We start from the raw sequence: 21,538 nt of genomic DNA on the forward strand, positions 1-21,538 counted from the left end.
AGACATAACAGCAGACCCTGAGGAAATCCAAAACATCATCAGATCCTACTACAAAAGGCTATACTCAACAAAACTGGAAAACCTGGATGAAATGGACACAATGATATTTTTTAGATCCTTCCATTTGCCTGCAAATTTCATGAAGGCATTGTTTTTAATAGCTGAGTAGTATTGCATTGTGTAAATGTACCTCATTTTCTATATCCATTCCTCTGTTGAAGGACAACTGGGTTCTTTCCAGCTTCTGAGTATTATAAATCAGGCTGCTATGAACATAGTGGTGCATGTGTCCTTATTACATGCTGGAGCATCTTCTGGGTATATGCCCAGGAGTGGTATAGCTGGGTCACCAAGTAGTACTATGTCCAATTTTCTGAGGAACCACCAGACTGATTTTCAGAGTGGTTGTACAAACTTGCAATCCCACCAGTAATGGAGGAGTGTTCCTTTTTCTCCATATCCTCGCCAGCATCTGCTGTCACCTGAGTTTTTGATCTTAGCCATTCTGACTGTTGTGAAGTGTGATCTCAGCGTTCTTTTGATTTGCATTTCCGTGATGATTAAGGGTGTTGAACATTTCTTTAGGTGTTTCTCAGCCATTCAGTATTCCTCAGTCGAGAATTCTTTGTTTAGCTCTGTACCCCATTTTTAATAGGGTTATTTGGTTCTCTGGAGTCTAACTTCTTGAGTTCTTTTTATATATTATATATTAACCCTCTATCCGATGTAGAACCTTTTTTCAATTTTTATTTTTCTTTTATTTAAAATAGATTTTAATAAAATCTATTTTATTTAGCACATTACATATAGTAATAATTACAGTTTGCCCTCCCTTTACTTCTCTCCTTTCCTCTCCACTTCTTCTCCCATCAGGATTCACTTTCTTTCTGTCTTTTTAGAAAACAAAATGCTTCTAAGAGAATATGGTATATGATATATTTTATGATATATGATGACTGATATTACATGATAAAAGAAAAACTAGCATATTGAAGTTGAACAAGACAGCCAGAAGGAAAATAGCCCAAGCAAGAGAAGGCACAAGGAACAGCCTTTTCTATACATTCTGGAATCCCCACCACCCCAAAAAATCTCAATCAACTGGAAGCCATAACATATGCAAAGGACTTGTGCAGACTGAGCAGGCCTTGGCCATACTTCCTCTGTCTCTGTGAGTTCATACAAGCTTTGCTCAGTTGATTTAGAGGACATTATTCTTCTGGTGTCCTCCAGGAGCTCCTCTGGCTCTTAAATTCTTTCTGCCTCCTTTTCCACAGAGTTCCCTGAATCCTGAGTGGAGAGATTTTATAGAGACATCCTGTTTAGGACTGAGTGTTCCAAGGTCTTTCAATTTCTTCATAATGTCTCGCTGTGGCTCTCTGTATGTGTTCCCATATACTTCTAGAAGAAGCTTCTCTGATGATGGCAGAACAACAAAGCAGTTATCTATGAGTATAGCAGAATGTCATTAGGAGATATTGCTACTTGTTTTCTTTTAAAAGCATCATTATTTAGTTTAGCCCTAAGTCCCTGAGCTATCTAGTCTCAGGTTCTTGATAACCAAAGCAGTCTCCAGTATGGGTTGCACCCCATGAAGTAAGCCTTTAAGTCAAATTAAATGTTAGTTGGTTATTTCCACAAGCCATGTTCAATTAATTGTCTGGAAGCTTTCATCAGCAGTGAGGTCTTGCAATCAGTTTGTAGACAGCAACTTATAGTATTAGCAATGGCCTATTGTTTGGGGGTTGTTTGGGGATTCCCATAAGATCCCATTGACCAGTAAAACAATTAGATATTCACCAGTCTTGGAAATGGAAGCTTCAGTTGGTAACAAGAGATGACCAGATAGGGCTCTGTCTGCCCATTATTTGGTGATTTCATTTAGATCATCTTCTTGTGTATAATTTAGGAAGTTCTACCCCTCATACAGCCCTCAATTTTAAATACCTCTCCCCATGTTCCCACGCTCATCCCCTCCTCTACCCATTCCAGCCACCTCCTCATACATCTATAATTTTCTGTTCTATTTCCCTTCCCTAATGAGATCTGTTTCCCCTAGTCCCTTAGACTATTCTACATATTATATCTTAGTTATCATTAACTTAACCTCACTAAATTGTTTCTAGTTCCATCCATTTACCTATGAATTTCATGACTTTATTTTTAGTGGCTAAGTAATACTCCATTATATAAATGTGCTACATTGTCTTTATCCATTCTTCTGTTAAGGGGCATGTAAGTTGTTTCCATTTTCTGACTCTTAGGAATATAACCATAATGAACAGGGATTGAGCAGTTTCTCTATGGTAAGATGAAGCATCCTTAGAGTATATGCCCAAGAATGGTAACTGGATTTTGAGGTAGAGAATTCCCTTCTTCCTAAGGACCTACCATGATTGCTATAGTAGCTGTACAATTTTACATTCCCACCAGCAATGGATGAGAGCCAGCATGAGGTGTCACTTGTTTTATAGCTCTTAGCCATTCTCACAGTTGTAAGATGAAATCTCAAAATATTTCTGATTTGCATTTCACTGGTTGCTAAGGATGTTGGATATTATCTGTAACTATTTCTCAGTCATTTGAGTTTCCTCTATTGAGAATTTTCTTTTTAGATCTGTGCCCCATTTTATAATGGGGTTATTTATTTTCTTGATATCTAAATTTTTGAGTTGATTATATATTTTGGATATTAGCCCTCTATTGAATGTATAGTTGATTTAAAAAAATTCTTTTTCCAGTCTATAGGCTGCCACTTTGTCGGAATGATGGTGTCCTTTGCTGTACAGAATCTTTTCAGCTTCATGAAATCCTATTTATTAATTGTTGATCTTAGTGCCTGAATATGCTAACAGTGTTCTGTTCCGAAAGACTTCTCCTATGCCAATGTGTTCAAGGCTATTCCCATACTTTCTCTTCTGTCAGGTTTAGTGTATCTGGTTTATTTTGAGGTCTTTGGGGAATTTTGTTTCTGCAGGGTGACAAATAGGAATCTGTTTGGATGCATCTACATGCAGCCATTCAATTTTAATACCAACATTTTGTTGAAGAAGCTTTTTTTTCAGTGTGTATTTATGGCCTCTATTAAAAAGACAGGTATCCATATGTTTATCCATTTATTTCTTGTTCTTTAATTCCACTGATCAATGTGTCATGTGTGTGTGTTTGTGTGTGTGTGTGTGTGTGTGTGTGTGTGTGTGTGTTAGTATGTATGTGCACTGTTTTTATTACTATATGTTGGTACTAGGGTAATAGTAGCTTTGTTAAAAGCTCCTCATTCCTTTCCCCTCCCCTTTGCTTCTGGGAGGTTTCTCCCCCACCCATCCACCTCCTCCACACCCCTCTAGAATCCCCCTTCTCTGGGGCATCAAGCCTCCACAGGACCAAGTGCCTCCCCTCCCATTGATGCCAAATAAGGCCATCCTCTGCCACATATGCAGCTGGAGCCATGGGTCCCACCATGTGTAATCTTTGGTTGGTAGTATAGTTCCTGGGTTCTCTGGGGGGTCTGATTAGTTGATATTGTTGTCTTCTTATAGGATTGCAATCCCCTGCAACTCCTTCAGCCCTTCCCCTAACTCCTCCATTGGGATCGCCAGGCTCAGTCCTTCAGTTTCTTTTGCCACAATCTATGGCCAGATCCATAGTACCCCTAATTCTGCCTCAAACAGGGCCGCAAGTCCCGCTTAAGAAACAGGTAAAGTGTATTAATCACAGCCAGGGGTGCGACTTAGAGGTACAGTGCTTATCCGGCATGTGTAATGCTCTGGGTTCAGTTCTCAGACCACAAAATAATATAACTGAAAAGTATATAAGTTATTATGTTATTTATTATTAAGTTGAAATTTATCTTGTTTTACAGGATGCAGAAGAATACACAGACTTGCCAGTAAGACACAATGAGGACCATACGAATAATGAATTGGCCAAATGTCTTCCCATTGAATTAAATCCTCATTCATTTGACAGCCCTCACACCAAAGCCCATCTCTTGCTTCAAGCGCATCTCAGCCGAGCCATGCTGCCCTGCCCAGATTATGATACTGATACCAAAACAGTCTTAGACCAAGCTCTCAGAGTATGTCAGGTATGACAGTCTTTTGATATCTATATTTTAGTTTTATTACATTTAAAATGTTTTTATTCTAAGATTGTCAAGAAACCACCAGGTGAATCAAGCCAATACTTTTCTAAGGAAAAGCAAATATGAAAACGTTATAAAGCCAGCAATCAGGAGGTAGGGGTAGGCAGATCTCTATGAGGCCATCCTGGTCTACAAAGTAAGTTCCAGGACAGCTAGGGCAGAGAAACCTTGTCTCAGAAAAACAAAACAGCAAAGCCAGTTTCGGTCACATTTAGACAGAATGTATTAAAGGAGAAGTATGTACCAGGAACATGTATATTTATTGAGCATATGGTAATAAAGTAGAAGAATCCATACTTTTATGACTCAAGATGGCAAAGACTGTGAGTTAAAAATGTAAGCCAAGGCATTTGTCATCCCAGCTCTTAGGTAGCAGAGACAGGAGAATCTTGAAAAGAATCTTGAAACTGAAAAGTCTACCCAGCTTTCTGGTGAAATATCTTGTTTCTAAAAGATGAAATAGAAGAAGGTGGAACCATAGAGCTTTGGGGGAAGATGCTAGAGTGTTCTGAACACAAAATGTTTCCTAACGCTCTCTTGTAGGAAGCCTCCTGGTCTACTCAAGGAAAATCAAAATGACTATTGAAAAACAGTGAAGAGAGATGGTTAAAAATAGCACAGGAAGAGGTAGAACTGGAAATGGTGGAGAAGAAAGGGTCAGCCTTTGTATGAAGTTGCTGAAGCTTGGTAAAAATTTTAGACTTTTCTCTAAAGAGAAGTGTAGGAACATTAGTTCATTAGTGATGTAGTACCTATCAATAGTCTCAAATATTTAATACTTCATTTGAAGATAAAAGTAATAGTCTCACATGTTACCATAAATTTTATAAAAACAAATACTTTCTAAACTTACAAATTATGGTGAAATAGTACAGTCCTGTTTTGCATTTTACAAAATGTTTCAATATCCAAAGTAATAAATGGTCACCTAGACCTATTTATCTCCTTTTGTAGTCAATATAAAGTATTTGTTGTAATGTTTTATTGAAATATATGAAGAAAATCTGTCCTTGATGTAATGCAATTTAAAAGAAAGAATATTTTAACAGGTTTTTTATGTCATCATAAGCATTAGAGTCTAAATCCCTATCTGCGAAGTCTCCATATGGTAGCTATGGTGGATGAGAATTTTGTTGGTTCCTTAATGGTTCTTTAAAAGCTTTTTTTAAAGGCTGGCTGAATGACAGAGAGTGGACAGAAGTTTTTAGCAGGCATGAGAAACTGAAGGTGATTCTGGGCTAGCCAGAACAGCTGGAAGAAAGCAGTGACTCTTGACTAAAGGAAACCACAGAGAGTAGGCTTTGATGAAGCGTGTACACCAGTGACAAAATTGAATTATGAGAGATCTTAACATTCAATATTTTACATTTTTAACAGTTCTGTGATTTTTAAAAGTATTTTTAAAGGTACATTAAGACTATCTGAGAATATCAGTGCAAAGGCGTTATTTAAAATGGTAAAAGTTCAAAAATAGCCTGGGACCTTTCATATAATTGTAATTTGTAACAGTTCCACATATATGGAAAATATATTGCTACCTCTAGGAAAAGATATAAGATGGCTCCACTGAGAGAATTTACAGCATCCTTATCTGGGTAACAGGTTTATTGTGCTTTTTATTTTTTGCTTTATGCTTTTCTAAAAAGGCCTGAGTATTTTGTAATAAACTTGTGATATTTTTAATTCTTTGTTTGATTGGGATTTTTTGTTTTGTTGTTGCTGCTGCTGTTGTTGTTTAGAGACAGGGTCTCTCTATATAGCCGTGGCTCTCCTGGAATTTTCTATGTAGTCCAGACTGTCCTCGAACTCTACCTCTGCCTCATCCTCTCCACCTCTGCCTCCTAGAATTAAAAGCATGTGACAGCACACCTATCACATTTTTATTATTCAAAAATAGTTACTATATAACATACAGTAAGCACCAGGTATCAGCATTTGAGAAAGAATGGAGCTCTAACACACTCAGTGTTTTGAACACACTTTTGTAGCTAACACATGATCGGCCTCTCTAGGAAGATGATTTTCCATTCCTCATTAGTCACACTTTACAGAGTTAAAGTTCTGAGTTTTCTGCTGTGGTCCTGGGTCCTTATTTGTGTTTTCTATAACACTTTCTTTATCCTTTCCACAATAACAATTCATGAACACTGGGGTCAGGAAGGCTGCATGAAAGGTGCAAAATGAACTAAAATCTTTTTTTAAAGAGTTATTTATTATTTTATGTATACTGTAGCTATCTTCAGACACACCAGAAGAGGGTATCAGATCCCATTAAAGATGGTTGTGAGCTACCATGTGGTTGCTGGGAATTGAACTCGGGATCTCTGGAAGAGCAGTCAGTGCTCTTGACCACTAAGCCATCTTTCTAGCTGAAGTAAATTTTTATCTTTGCAAATAAATTACTTAGCATTATATTATTCATCTGAATATCATACATAAAGTTTATTTTACATAACCAATTTAATAAGTCTCTCCTTTTGCATAATCAGCCAAGTAACTCTGTTTTCATCCAGGATCCCACATTTCATCTGTTTTTTTCCCCTCTGAACTTGGCTGCCTTAGCCATAATTTTGTGGTGTCCAAAGTTTGGACTTCCCAAGTGAGTACTTCCTTTTGATTGCATTTTGCATTCATGTTCCATAGAATGTTCTGTTCCCAACAGAGAAAGATGTTTTTCCCTGTTAGTGAATCATATTCAGGAAGTTCATGACATAAATGTACCCATTACTGATGATAGAAACTCGCCACCCTCCACACTCTGAAGCTATGTTTGTTTGTTTGTCTGTCTGTAATAAATATCTTGTAGGAAATTGTGCTTATGAATATCCTGCTGGATTTTTGTGTTTTGGGGTTTGTTGTTGTTGTAGATGTTTTTGAGACGGGGTTTCTCTAAGAAGCCCTGGCTGTCCTGGAACTTGCTTTGTAGACCAGACTGACCTCAAACTCACACAGATATGCCTGCCTCTGCCTCCTGAGTGCTGGAATTAAAAGCATGTGCCACCATGTCCTATTCATGTATTTGTTTCTTTTTTAATTAATTAATCTAGTTATTTTATATCCCAACAGCAGTTTCCCCTCCTTCCTCTCCTCCCAATCCCCCCATCCCCTCCATCTACTCTTCCTCCATTTCTCTTCAGAAAGCAGGGAGTCTTCCCATGGGTAGCAACCAGCCCTGGAATATCAAATTTCCATAAGACTAGGTACATCTTTTCCTATTGAGGCTCTACAAGGCAACCCAGTAAGGGAAAGCGTCTGAAAGGCAGATAACAGAGTCAGAGACAGACCCTGCTCCCACTGTTAGGAGTCCCATATGAAGACCAAGCTACACAACTGTAACATATGTGCCGAGGGCCTAGGTCAATCCCATTGAAGTTCCCTGGTTGGTGATTCGGTCTCTGTGAACCACTATGGATACAGGTTAGTTGAATCTGTGGGTTTTCTTGTGTCCTTGACCTCTCTGGCTCCTACAACCTTTCCTCCCCCTCTTCTGCAGGATTCCCCAAGCTCCACCTAATATTTGGCTATTGGTCTCCGCATCTATTTCCATTAGTTTCTGTGTGAAACCTCTCTGATGATGATTATACTAGCCTCCTGTCTGCAAGTATAGCAAAATATCATTAATGATGTTAGAGATAGGCTCCTCATGACATGGGTCTCAAGATGGACCAGTAATCGCTTGGCCACCCCCTCAATTTCTGCTCCATCTTTACCCCTGAATATCTACAAGGCAGGACAAATTGCAGGTCTAAGGTTTTGTGACTGGGTTGATGCCCCAATCAGTCTATTGAGGTCTAGGAGATAGCTGATTCAGGCTCCATGTTCCTCTTTGCTAGGAATTTTAGCTAGGATCACCTCATAGATTCCTGAGTGTTTCCATTGCCCTAGGTTTCTAGTTCATCCCAAGATATCATACACAACCCCAGTTCCAGTTGTCTCTTCCAGTACTTTCTCCCTTCATCCCCCCTCCACCCATGCCACCCAGTCCATTCCCCACATCCACCCACGATTTCTGTTCTGTTTCCCATTCTCAATGAGATTCAGTGTCTCCCTTTGAGCCCTCCATGTGACTTAGCTTCTTTGGACTTAATGGATTATAACATTTACTTTATGGCAAATATCCATAAACTTAAGATATACTTTTAAGTGAATATATACCATATTGGTCTTTCTGGGTCTGAGTTATCTCAGAATGATCTTTCTAGTTTCACCCATTTGCCTAAAATTTTCATGATGTCATTGTTTTTATTAGCTGAGTAATACTCACTTTTGTAAATGTACCACACTTTCTTTATCCATTCTTTGGTTGAGGAACTAGCTATCTAGCGTGTTTCCAGTTTCTTACTCTTAATGAATAGAGCGACAGTGAACATGATTGTGCAAGTGTCCTTATGGTGGAGGATCCTTTGGATGTACATGTATTATTTTCAACATCTATTGGAGATATATAATACCTAATACAATTATACTCTTGTTTTCTTGTTCCATCATTCAGTAAGGAAGAAAATTGTCCTCTTCTACCTTCATTTCTTATATGTTTAAGCAAGTATACTCCCAAAGTACTTGTGATATTCTTTTAAGTAAGATGTTTGCTGTCATTATTTGTTTTTCAGAGTGTCCCAGTTTGGCTGGGGAAACCCACTCAAGGTGCTATCTGATTCTTTCACATTTTTCTGCTGTTTTATCTTGTGCTTTAGTCTGAAATCTGGGTGTTTGCTATACTCCTTCAGCCCTCTCTATAAACAAAGCAAGAAAACTGTAAGGATCATGACACAAATATCTATGAATATTTGTCCTTCTGGGCATGTGCAAAACATCTGTATTTATCATTACATACACCCACGCTCAATCCTACACCAAGAATTATTTGTAGCCTTACTCTATTTTATCATCTATGAAATACCTGTTAATCATTAATAAAAATGCATTAGCTTGGGTTCTCTGTCTCTAAATGCACCTGACATACGTTCAGCCTTATTGAGAGCTGTGTCTATTTGTCTACTTACACACAGAGAGATGTATATCTGCCTAACTTTTTTTTATTAATTTTTATCATGTTATTTTATGACCTTATTATTTAATAATTTATATCATTGGTTATTTTCACAAGCATAGTTTATAGTAACTGGACAATATTCCTTCATTTCAAATTCCTTACTTAGTATATTTGAGTCACCTGCTGTGTGTAGTTTTCCTTTATTGCAAATGATTAGTTTTCGTGGTCTTAAATGTTTGACTTAGACTTCTAGAACCCACCTAGAAACTCTTCACCAACTTCTTACCCTGATTCTTTTCATTCCCACTACTACTTTGCAATAGTGTGAAAAAAGTAAACCAGGAAAGCGAAGGAACATTCGCTAGTCAGCTTGGTCTGCCAAAATGTAATTTTTCACTCTTTTCTTGTTTGTTAAATGGTGGCTACTCTGACTGTTGGAAAGCATTGGTTTAAGCCATTTTCCAAGCTCTAGCCCTTCTGGCTTTTTAAGCATTACATTGCTGCTCACATGGCACCTGAACATGACCATGCAGTCTATGGTTTGGACTTAGTGCCAAGACTTAATACCAATTGTCAATCTCTTCTGCTTGCCTGTTGCCTTGAGCAAATGGCTTAACCATCGGCGTCTCTGTCAAAATCGCACAAGTACAGACTTCCTAATAAATAAAAAGTAAAAGAACTTGAAGGCTCAAGGAAATAGGTGTGACTTGGTCTTCTCAATCTTAGTATTGTAAGATAACTCTTCATTATCCTTTTGTTTAATATAAGCATATCTTCTATTTGAGCCACCCTTTAGATTATGAAAACTATAGCCTGGATTAACAATGCCATGGGCAGTTTTTCATGACAGGGAAATAGAGTTGCAATAATAGACATTCTTCTATCTTGGAGCCAGAAAGTATAATTCAGAATTGCTTTTTATCATATTCAGTTACAAATTATATATCAAAGTCATTCTATATATGTGCAAATTTGTTTTTTATTGGGTTGGAGGGATTGGTCATAGGGTTTTTGTAAATATTTTACTATTATTGACATTGCCGTTTTTATCAATTACAATAAAAGTAAAAGTTGCTATATATACACTCCATTTTTTAAAAATAGCTTAAACAGTTCTAATTTTTAAGTTATGTAATTATAGAATCAGTTGGCCCTGGCCTCCTCACCTTTAAAACCCTATTCTTTTTTGTTGTTGATGATTTGGGTTTGTTTGTTTGTTTTGGGGGGTTTTGTTTTTGTTTGTTTGTTTGTTTGTTTTTCGAGGCATGATTCCTCCATGTAGCCCTGGCTGCCCTGGAGCTCACTCTATAGACCAGGCTGGCCTCGAACTCAGAAATCCGCCTGTCTCTGCCTCCCAAGTGCTGGGATTAAATCCTGTTCTTGATCATCTTGACTGTAACATGTGGTAAGTGATATTTAGGACTGTCGCTGAGCATGAATCTTGCTCTGGATAATAGTTGATGTGCTCAGAGTCACACACGAGTGAAGGACACTGATTCTGCCCCGTCCTGGCAGATATCAGTTATCAACAGCTTTGCTTAGACATAGGGGCTTTGTGCCCATTTCTCCTTCTCCATGCTGGGATTTTCTCTAGTTTGAACTTGGGCAGTTCTTGTGTACGCTGTCACAGTGTCTGTGAATTCATACAAGAAGCAAACAAGTTGTTTTTGGAAAACGCTGTTTCCTTGGAGTCATCTACCATGTCTTGACTCTTACAACCTTTCAATCTCCTTCTGCATAGATATCTGAACCATGAGAGGGGAGAGTTGTGATACGGACATCTGATTTAGGACTAACTAGTGCAAAGTCTTTTACTCTGTGAGTGTCCTTGTTCAGTAGTAGATCTTTATGTTAATTGCCATCAGATGCAAGAAGCTTTCCTGATGAGAATTCAGCTTGCTCTACCCTATGGATATAGCACTATGCAATTAGGAGTTGTGCCACTATTGTTTCAGTGGTTACCTCTTGCACACAGATCACTGCTGTAGCTTGTAGGGTTCGTAGCTAGGTGTGAGCAGTGATTATATTTATCTTCCAATAGCATAGGTATCAACTTCCAGCACTATGAATGTCAGTCAGTAAGAGTGAAGCTTCTCGTTGGGCACCAGCTCAATTTTTCTATGTTTGATGACTCAATGAGTGGTAAGTAGAATCTTACCATCAGGTTGTGGAAGGTAACCAGTAGCATTGTCAGTAGCCTGTAATGTTTTGTTAGAGGTCTATGAGACCCCTTTGGACAATTATTCAAAAAGAAATAGCCAGTTCCTAGTACTGGAAGTTTTATTTGGTAGTATATGGTATCTAGTTGGGGCATTGTTGCCCTATTATATGATTAATCGATTTGTATTAGTCAGGGTTCTCTAGAGTCACAGAACTTACAGATAGTCTCTATATAGTAAAGGAATTTATTGATGACTTACAGTCTGCAGTCCAAATCTCAACAATGGTTCAGTAGTAGCTGTGAATGGAAGTCCNAGGATCTAGCAGTTGCTGAGTCCCACATGGCGAGAAGGCCAAAGAGCGAGAGCCAGATTCCCTTCTTCCAATGTCCTTATATGGTCCCCAGCAGAAGGTGTAGCCCAGATTAAAGGTGTGTGCCACCACACCTTTAATCCCAGATGACCTTGGACTCGGAGATCTCCCTGTCTTAATCTTCTGGATTCAATCACCACTGTGTCTCAAGATCTCCATACCAAGATCCAGATCAGAAACTTCTATCTCCCAGTCTCCAGATTAGGTTCACTGGTGAGCCTTCCAATTCTGGATTGTAGTTCATTTCAAATATAGTCAAGTTGACAACCAGGAATAGCCACTACACCATTTAAATTCCATATATACCATATATTATATAAGAAGCTTCTACAATATTTTTGCATGTGGCTTTTCAGAAGGCCTTTAGTTAAATTTACCTTCCCAATATTCCCTCTGTCCTGCCCTCCCATTACTCTCTTCAGTTAATCTTCCTATTCTAACTTTTCCTTTATCCCTTTACAGCCCTGTAGTGTATTTTCTATTCGTTGAAGATCTCCTCCTCTTTGACACCTTACTAACTACATTCATTCAAAATTAATGAGTGAAACACAAATGTCTAAAGCTTAAAGGATAGCATCCACATATGTAATGCTTCTTTGTCAGTCTGGGTTACTTTACTTCCGATGATTATTTCAGCTTTCATCTATTATCCTACATATTTCATAATTTCATTCCCGTACTGGCTAGTTTTCTGTCAACTTGACACAGGCTGGAGTTATCACAGAGAACGGAGTTTCAGTTGGGGAAATGCCTCCACGAGATCCAGCTGTAAGGCATTTTATCAATTAGTGATCAAGGGGGTGGTCCCCTTGTGGGTGGTTCCATCTCTGGGCTGGTAGTCTTGGTTCTATAAGAGAGCAGGCTGAGCAAGCCAGTAAAGAGCATCCCTCCATGGCCTCTGCATCAGCTCCTGCTTCCTGACCTGCTTAGGTTCTAGTCCTGACTTCCTTGGTGATGAGCAGCAGTATGGAAGTGTAAGCTGAATAAACCCTTTCCTCCCCAACTTGCTTCTTGGTCATGATGTTTGTGCAGGAATAGAAACCCTGACTAAGACAATTCCTAACTGCTAAATAATATTCCACTATGAAAATTACTACATTTTTTATTATCCATTCATCAGTTTATAGATATCTCGGCTCTTTCCAGTTTCAAGCTATTACGAATAGAGCAGCAATGGACATGGATGAGCAAATATCTGTATAGTAAAATGCAGTATATGCTCAAGAGTGGTATAGCTGGATCTTGTCGTAGATCTCTCTTTATATTAAAAAAAAATTTTTTTTTTGTATTGGGGTGGCATACTTTTCTCGAGGTAAGTTTCTTGAATTTGCCAAAAGAAAATTTTAAAATTCATTGATACAGTTGTTAGCCTAAAGATCAAAATAATACTTTGACTTGTTTAATAACTACTTCTGATAAGATAAATGTATGCCACATATCACATGATATAGTGTATTTTCTATAACTCACATTATTCTGGAAACACATTTCATCATCAATCTGTTTTTTTTTTTTTTCCTTTTTGTCCTAATGTAGCTTATAGAGCCGGGTTTCTAGCTGGCTTAGTCCAGGTATGAGCCTGAAGTCCTGATTCTTTAGTTTCCACTTCAGGAGTGGCAAGGATTACATTGCAGGCTATGTGCCTCCACTAATCCACTATTAGAGGTTACAGTACATCAAACCTAGAACCTCTGGTATCCTACGGCCAGTGCACAACTGTGCCAACATCGCCAGCTTCACTCTGTTTTTAAAGTACACTAGCTAATCTATCAACACTGCACATGATTCTGCAAGTATACCTCCATATTTTAGAATATGACAAGAGAATAAAATAGCCAAGTTACATTCAGTGGGAGAAATGTGAAAAAATAGCCAAGTACAAAAGGAGAAAATGATGAAAAAAAAAAAAAACAGTCTTTTAAATGAAAAAATAGTATAACTGTGAATGTACTAGATCTGATTTCATTAGCAAATGATTTCCAGTTTTGGGAGGTTAATTGTAAAAAATATTTGATTCCCAAAGATGAAGGTGAGTGTGTTTACCTACTGCCCACGAGAATGGGCTTGGTGGGTGGGAATGCATTGAAAAGCATTGCTGTCATCTGAAAGAGTGAGGGTTATTAGTCTTTTTAGAGCCAAGTACAATTAGTCGTGAAAGTAGGCCAGGTATTACCAAGCTTAAAAAAGAAGTACTTAGTGTAATCCTTAATACAATACTTGTAAGAATGTTTTGATATTGCAAATGTTAGGTGAATTTGGTGTACTCTTAGTTAAATCCTTTCAAATGTTAAATGCTTCTAATTAGACAAAATGAGATTTTCTTTAAGTAGGTAACACAGTAGGTTTCAGAAGATCTCGAAAGATCGTTTTGATAAAAGTCAGATAATGTAAACAATATGTCTAGTTTTAAGGTCTGTGTCAGATGATATTATCAGGTTTCATATCTAAGGTATGCTGGGAACTTCTGATAGTTGTAGCATTGCTAACTGGGAAGATGTCTAGGACCCAGTGTGGCTTTGTAGGAGATATCCATTCATCATAAACAAACAAACAAAAATAAGTATTTCGATTTTTTTTTTCTTTCTAATTCTTTAATAGAGATGGTAGGGTGTGTGTGTGTGTGTGTGTGTGTGTGTGTGTGTGTGTGTATTCCCACGGCTTAAAATATTTTCTGCTTCCAAATTGTGAACTGACTGTCAACATGTGTAGTCTATCTGCTAAAAATATTTTTATGTGACCTTATGAAAGTCATAAAAGGCCAGGATTGTGTCTAATTCAGGCTGCTTTCTTGGCCGGACAGTCCAAGAGGCCCTTGCTACAGAAGCTAGCTGAAGATTTGTTCTAAAGGATTTAAAGCAGATCAGTCTACATGAACTTAATCATTTATTCTTCCAAATGAAAAGATCCACAATACAGTGGACACCCAGTCCATCTTAACTCTTCAGTACTTACTACGGATATAGCAGAGCCAGGGGGCTTAACACCTCCCAAAATAGTAATAATGTATACCTAATATAAATGCGTAAATAAGTGTCTAATATCACCTTTATTTACTCCTGTGAAGTTACAAGCAATCTCCCTTTGGGGAGTAAAATATAATTCTGAAGGCTGTTTCCTCCTGGGTAACTGTACCTGTAAGCTTTTATATGGCAGTTCAGGGATGGTTTATTGACAGTGTCATGCTGTTGTGAAGGATCATTCTCTCCCCAGTTCCTCTCCTCACACCCACATAACAACCCTTTTCCCGGTTGGGGCGTTAGGAAATGAGTAATGCTTAACCCATTTGTGTGATCAATTCACTTAAGCAGCTACTGTGAAATGTTAATCACAACTTTAATTTGTACTGCATTAGCATTTTGATTAACTTGTAGGCTTGCTAGCACACTTGAAGCGCTTTTACTCATAGTTACAGCTCGGAAATGACTTTTTGATTAATTAAGTTTGTTAGACAGCAGCTGAGCTTCCTGAATGCTAACCTTCTGGGGGTCAAAGTTCAGGGGAAAGTTACTATGAACAACTGTTGCTATTGAAAAAAGATCTTATAGATGTACTTTCACCGTTTTAATTATTGATAAAATATTGTATCCTTCTTCACATGACCTGATCCTTTAAATGAGCGTGCCTGTCTCTCCAGAAAGCTATTCTCAGGGGTCTTCCCATCCTTGCAGAACTTGCAGGAGCTTGTGAGCTAAGCAATGTGTTTGCTCACAGTCTTAACAGCTGAAGTTTTATTAACAAGCTCCTACACTGAGTTTCCAGTTATGTTTGTTTGTGGGTTTTCTTTTTCTTTCATGATTTTTTTATTTGAGAATAGTTCAAATTTTCAAGAAGTTTTTCTGAAACCTTCCTGCTCTGAATGTACTCAATCTAGTCTGATCTTGGAAGCTCAGCAGAATCAGGCCTGGTTAATCCTTGCATGGGAGATTTCCAGGAAAGGTTACAAAGATTTCCTGGATATCCTGAGAATACTATTCCTCTTGTGCTAACATCTCACATGTGTTAGTGCAGTATATTTGTTATAATTAATTAGCTGATACTTATATGTTATTATTAGCCAAAATCCATAATTATTCATAGTTCTTTAACATTAACACACTATTCTTTTCCGCTATTCATACTGTCATGGATGATACCGCATCAGTTACTCTGACTTCCCTTTCTCTCTTGGCCTGTCTTAACTATGAAAGTCCCTCGACTTTCTTTAGTCTTCTGAGCTCTCTGTAGTAATGCGCATTCCCGTGATACTCCACTATTAACTTCATTTCTCTACATTATTGTAATTTTCTTTCATTCTGAATAAAATAAATCTTTTAAAATCCAATAAGAGGAAACTATCTTTATGTTATTAAATTTGGGCAGAAGTGGCAACATGGCCCTTCATTTCAGCTGTGGTCCTAGTGATTTCAATATGCTTGTGATCTCGACTGTGAAAGAGATGGTATAGGGAGAAAGATTTTCTTACAGGGAGGAAGAATCAAGGACAAGATGAGGTCTACAGAGTGCTGCAACAGGAGCACAGGGCTGGCGCATCACATGCTGGACCCTGTGCACATTTTGCAGCGCATACACTGACAAATTTATTTTTAAAAATAGTTTAGGTTCGCGGAGAAATTTTTAGTAATAGACCTTGCACTTTTACTTTTATTATTCTGTTTAAAGTATAAATGTCAGTGGTTGTGTTTGTTAGGTTGTGTTAGTGCCTTCTATTTTTATCTTGCATTATTTTACTCCAGAATGAGTTTTGTTTCAAAAAATGTAAAGCCCTGAATAGCAGGCATTGAGGAATAGCTATATGGATTAAAACTAATTCAAATGTTTTGTTTTCAAAACTTGTATTATCAAAATTTATTTGTAAAGACAGTAATTATTTAATGATACCATCTTGTTTAAATTTAATGTTCATTTTCTATGTATGGACAAGAAGAGATGTGAGCCAACTGAAATCCTTTTTGAAATAAGACAGCATATGTGTAAGTCAGCAGAGGTAGTGAAGTTTCATGCAGAGAGCATGGGTCTGGAATTGAAAAAATGGGATTAATAATTATCTCTATCACTCTTGTGGATGTTATTACATATTCAGTGACCTTCTGTAAGTTTCTGTTTTCCTGTTGGTCTCACAGTTGCTATTGGTAAGGATTTAATTAAGTTATTTGTGAATGTGTTTTATATTTTGTATAATACTATTCAAATATTTTCATCATAACATTTGCACACAATATGGCTTTATATTATAATTCACTATTTGGGTATTTTAATAATAATTGTAAGAGATTACTATTACTAGATAAACTTAAATGTTTGCTGTATAAAGTATAGTCTACAGTCATAGAAGATGAAATGAAAAATATTAGTAGATTTAGAAAAATTGGTTTTTCCTGCCACTATAAAACCAGTTGGGTTTAACTGTTCAGATCAAACCTGAGAAGATTAGGGAATTCTGTGGTGGATTTATAGTAAATGTTGAGGCCATGAGGTCCACATCCTAAAGCATGCCTACAACTAAACAAATTTTCCTCTAGAGATTGTTCATTCTGTTTTCCTTTATCTTTGCCTGCCATGAATCACTTCAGAAATCCTTGAAGATGAAATGCCTTTGGTATGCATACTCAGTCGTTTCTGGGGTCTGCCTCTTCGGTTCATCATCTTCTTTCTTGTCTTGCTCCCTCACTCAGACATAGGCAGACATAGGAGAATTCTGCCTAATTCATTTTTCTCTATTCTGAAGCTCATATTAAACAGTTCTTCCTGTCCTGCAGTGATAAAAGCTAGCCTCCTCTTGTGTCTCCAACCAATTCCTTGTAGGGAGCCAGCTTCTGCTAGAAATGCATTAGATTTCTTCTTCTTTTTTTTTAATCTGTTTCCTAAATGAAATCTTTTCCCCCACCTTCCTCAAACAGTATTCATAGCGTCACTTTGCCATCTTCTGGTCCATCATAGTGGCTTCAACAGTAGTTTTTTTAAATATCATAATCACCTGCAATCCATACTCCTGCACATGAATGATGTCAAACTGCCTGACCCGAAGCCGATCGATCGCATTTGTACCCCTTGTCTCACAGTGTCTTTATCAGTCAACTTGTCTGAGCATTTCTGGGTTTGTAACAGAAATTTTTTCTCCTCTTCCTGTTCTCTTAGTTTAGTCTCTGCCCCCTTATGATTGTACCTCAACTGGCCAATTCAACACTAGTGTCAGAGTGTGCTAATGTCTAGTACCATCATGGGTAACTATCAACATCTAAATTCTCTGCCATCAGGTCAAAATTACTCATTATTGCAAGACATAATATCCAAATACTGTTGAGTGCACAACAGAGTCATGCTGTTGAAGACAGGGCTATTACAGGATTTTTTTTCTATCATTGATTCTACTCAGTTCCTCTAAATATTTTCCTGTTCTCTTACATTTTTCCCCTTAGCATGAAGCATTACGTTCAATCTGCAGAGATTTCCTTTCTTTTCCTCTGATTCGCTTTGTGAGATCTTCTATGATCAAGAAAAGTCCTTCTTTTCGGAAACCCTTACACACACTTCATCAATAGTAACCCTCATCCCCTGACTGCAGGATGGTCTATCTAGCTTGTTTATTGTTTACTGAACATGACCTTAGAAACAGTAGAGTCTACCAGAAAAGTTAGAAATTGAATGTTATAAAAACAAATGGATAGTAAATCTGTATATGTAGAACTCCTAAAAAAGGGACAGATCAAATTCAGTTATTCAGATGTGGAAAATGAGCCTCGATAATTAATTTTCCCAAAATCTTGCAGTTAGAACGGGTCTAAACCGTTGGGCTGTGTCTGTCATAACACACCAGCTGTAAACCAGTGCCAAGTGTCAGTGAACCGCACTGAAGTCTGTACCCACCAGCCTTCTTACTCTCCACTTCCATATCTGCATATTCTGCCTGCCATAGACTGAAAATTTGGAAGAATTCCATCAGTGCTGGGCATAGCCTTTTTTTCTCTTGTCATTACTTAAGCAATACAGTCTATTAGGTATCCTAAATAATCTGCAGGTGATTTAAGGCATACAGGTGTATATGCTTATCTTATATATAAACACTACCATTTTAAATAGGAAACTTGAAAATCCAGAAATTTTGGCACCTTTCATGGATCCTGGAATCATTCTGTGACAAATACTGAAACAAGATTTTTATTTGCTTTCATTGAGAAATATCTTTGAAGTTCCATTTGATCTGATATGCACATTCCTCATAAAATCTGTTGTACTGAATTACAACAGCACTCAAATCTACACATTCTCCACTTTATTCTGAATTTCATAGGCTTTGTACTACACCAATTACAGTAATACCTTTGGAGCCAAACTCCCCACAACTTGAACCCTAACCAGACGTATTTTCTAAAACCTTGTAGTCTTAGGTATATTTCTTCCTCTCTCTGAGCAACAAACTCTTTATCTATAAAATGCACATAATTATGTGACATATTTAATGCCACATAAGTAATTGCTAATAGACTGTTTGACAAATAGCAAGCATTAGCAAATGTCTGTTCTGATCACAAGTTACTCACAGTGTCTTGGAGGGCACTCAAATGGCCTCCAGTGTCATCCTTCCTATCTTGCTGGTCTTGCCTCTATCCCTACTCTTGTATTGATGTCTTTATTAGCAGTGCTGCATGTTATAACTTTCTGGTTGCCCACTTTTGTCCTAGTGGTCTAAGGTCACTGTAGCCTGTACTCCCTGTGAATCTTGTTTTAACTTCAATAGCCCACCTGGTTTCATAGTTCATCTCCACTAAAATATGTCCAAAAATTATTTTGTCAACTCCCAGCTCACCTCTCTTCAGTAAACAACCGACGTTCTTACTGTTTCTACAATATGGTTTTAATTGTCCAATTTTATAAAAATAAATACATTGCTAGAAATCACATTTTCATTCCACTATAACAAGACATGACAGTCAATGGAAATCGATTCCAACTTGTTAAGAGAACATCTTACAAAGACTCACCGCATCCATGTTTTTCTCTATACTCAGAATCATAGCTGTGTCTCCGCAATGTGCCAAAGTAATCCTCTCTGGTTGGCTATCATACATCTGTGATAAACTCTGACGTTACCTGAGATTACTGTATGATAGTGTGACAGAGTCCTTCCTCTGTTCACTCACATGCTCCTAAGATCCTTCAATCTTGCATCCCTAGCCCTCTCAATTATAGACCTCTGAAGTAGCTTGGGCTTCCCACTCCACAGGAGAACCAGACTGACTTCTTTCAGTTGGTCCTGCACAACAGGATTAGTCCTTTGCCTTGTCCCTTGATTTTCTTGTAATTGCAAACCTCCCCTGCTGCCCAGACCATGCATCTGCTCATGACTATGCAAGATCCTCTCTTTGCTTCCCTCACCCTGTATAGAAGTGAACATCAAAAAGATGAAAGGAAATACCTGCTTTGGAGGGTGGGGCAAGTACTATTATATGATGTTTATGTAAGTCTCTGTTCATTACTGTCCTTTATGCAGCAGACAGCTGCTGGGTCCTAGTGTTCTCATGTTGTATATTTTTTCTTTGTGTCCATAAAACCTTTGAGCATCATATCCAGAGACCTTGGTCCATTTCCCTGTACTGTACATAAAACGATTGTTAATTTAACTTGACCAGTTTTTCTAATTATTTTTCTTTTTAAAAATTATAGAACACAGGTGGAAATTTAAATCTTGGACGAATATGTGCACACTGAGATCACAGAGTGGTAGCATGGCACATACCTTAAAAATGATTTCTAAAAACAGTAGATTTTATACAACATTTTATTATATCTTATTGTCAGTAGGATATTTACTGTTAAAATATCATTATAATAGTTTGCTAGTTATATCCCAAAACAGGTTAGTAAAATCCTAAAACTGTATAATGTAATTTTCAATATATTAACTTACATGTCTCAGTCAGCATTCTGCAGAATCTAATTTAATTGAAATCACTTTGCCTGTGTAAACTTCTCCTCTGTTTAAATAAGATTTCACTGTTTAGTTTTGCCTTAAGCAAATGCAGCCTTTTGTTTGTCCATAAAACATTAGATTAGATGTATAGACTAATATAGATAGCTTCCGTCACTGCACATAAACCACAGGCAGTTACCTATACAATGTGGTATATTGTCATTAACAGTCAGCCTATATCTTTAACCTGCTCTTTGAGGAAAATATATTTTCAATAAGAAAATCTATTTCCCGATTACTGATTTTATATTTGAAAGACTGAAATTTACATTTTAAGTGCTCTTGATTCAGTGAATTGTGAAAGTATTTACTCAAAAAGTACCCTTTTTTCTTCTTATTATTAGAGAAGAAACTTTTTTCACTTCTTCAGTGCTTATATTTGACCCTCCTGTAGGGGATTGATTCAGTTTGTTCCTGGACTCAGCTATAACTTGCTTTTTAGTACCTATTCTGATACATAGGAATTTTAAGATATAATACTTGATTTTCCTACTTGTGGCTATTTGTTGTTGTTGTTGTTGTTGTTGTTAAAGATAACATGATTCCTACTGGAGAGAGCAAGTGTCTTGACATACCTGCTGCATGATCTTCCCTATCCAGGCAATGCTGGATGTGGCTGCAAGCCAGGGATGGCTAGTGACCGTCCTGAATATCACCCACCTGATTCAGATGGTGATCCAAGGCCGATGGCTCAAGGACTCTTCTCTTCTCACAATACCAAACATAGAGCAGCACCACCTTCACCTTTTCAGGTAATTGCTTTTCGAGGTAATTAATTTAAAAACAGTCCTGTTTTTTGGTTTGGTTTGGTTTTTTTTTTTTTGGAATGGGAACAGGAGCTGCTAAAATCTGAACAGTGGTTCAGACATGCCGTGCCTGAGCCCTACCGCTGTGTTCCACA

General features: G+C 37.6%; 1 protein-coding gene across 3 annotated transcripts in view; it reads left to right on the forward strand.

The window, feature by feature from the left end:
* Window positions 1-21,538, forward strand: part of Ascc3 (activating signal cointegrator 1 complex subunit 3) — a 279,428-nt gene that overhangs the window by 246,312 nt on the left and 11,578 nt on the right. For all 3 annotated transcript variants that reach the window (XM_021204568.1, XM_029542105.1, XM_029542106.1), the window contains 2 exons: window positions 3,863-4,087; window positions 21,238-21,389. In XM_021204568.1, coding sequence (XP_021060227.1) covers window positions 3,863-4,087; window positions 21,238-21,389 — 377 coding nt within the window. The remainder of the gene's footprint in view (window positions 1-3,862; window positions 4,088-21,237; window positions 21,390-21,538) is intronic.

Source organism: Mus pahari, chromosome 9, assembly GCF_900095145.1.
Source record: "Mus pahari chromosome 9, PAHARI_EIJ_v1.1, whole genome shotgun sequence".
In the NCBI taxonomy this organism is placed as follows: domain Eukaryota; kingdom Metazoa; phylum Chordata; class Mammalia; order Rodentia; family Muridae; genus Mus; species Mus pahari.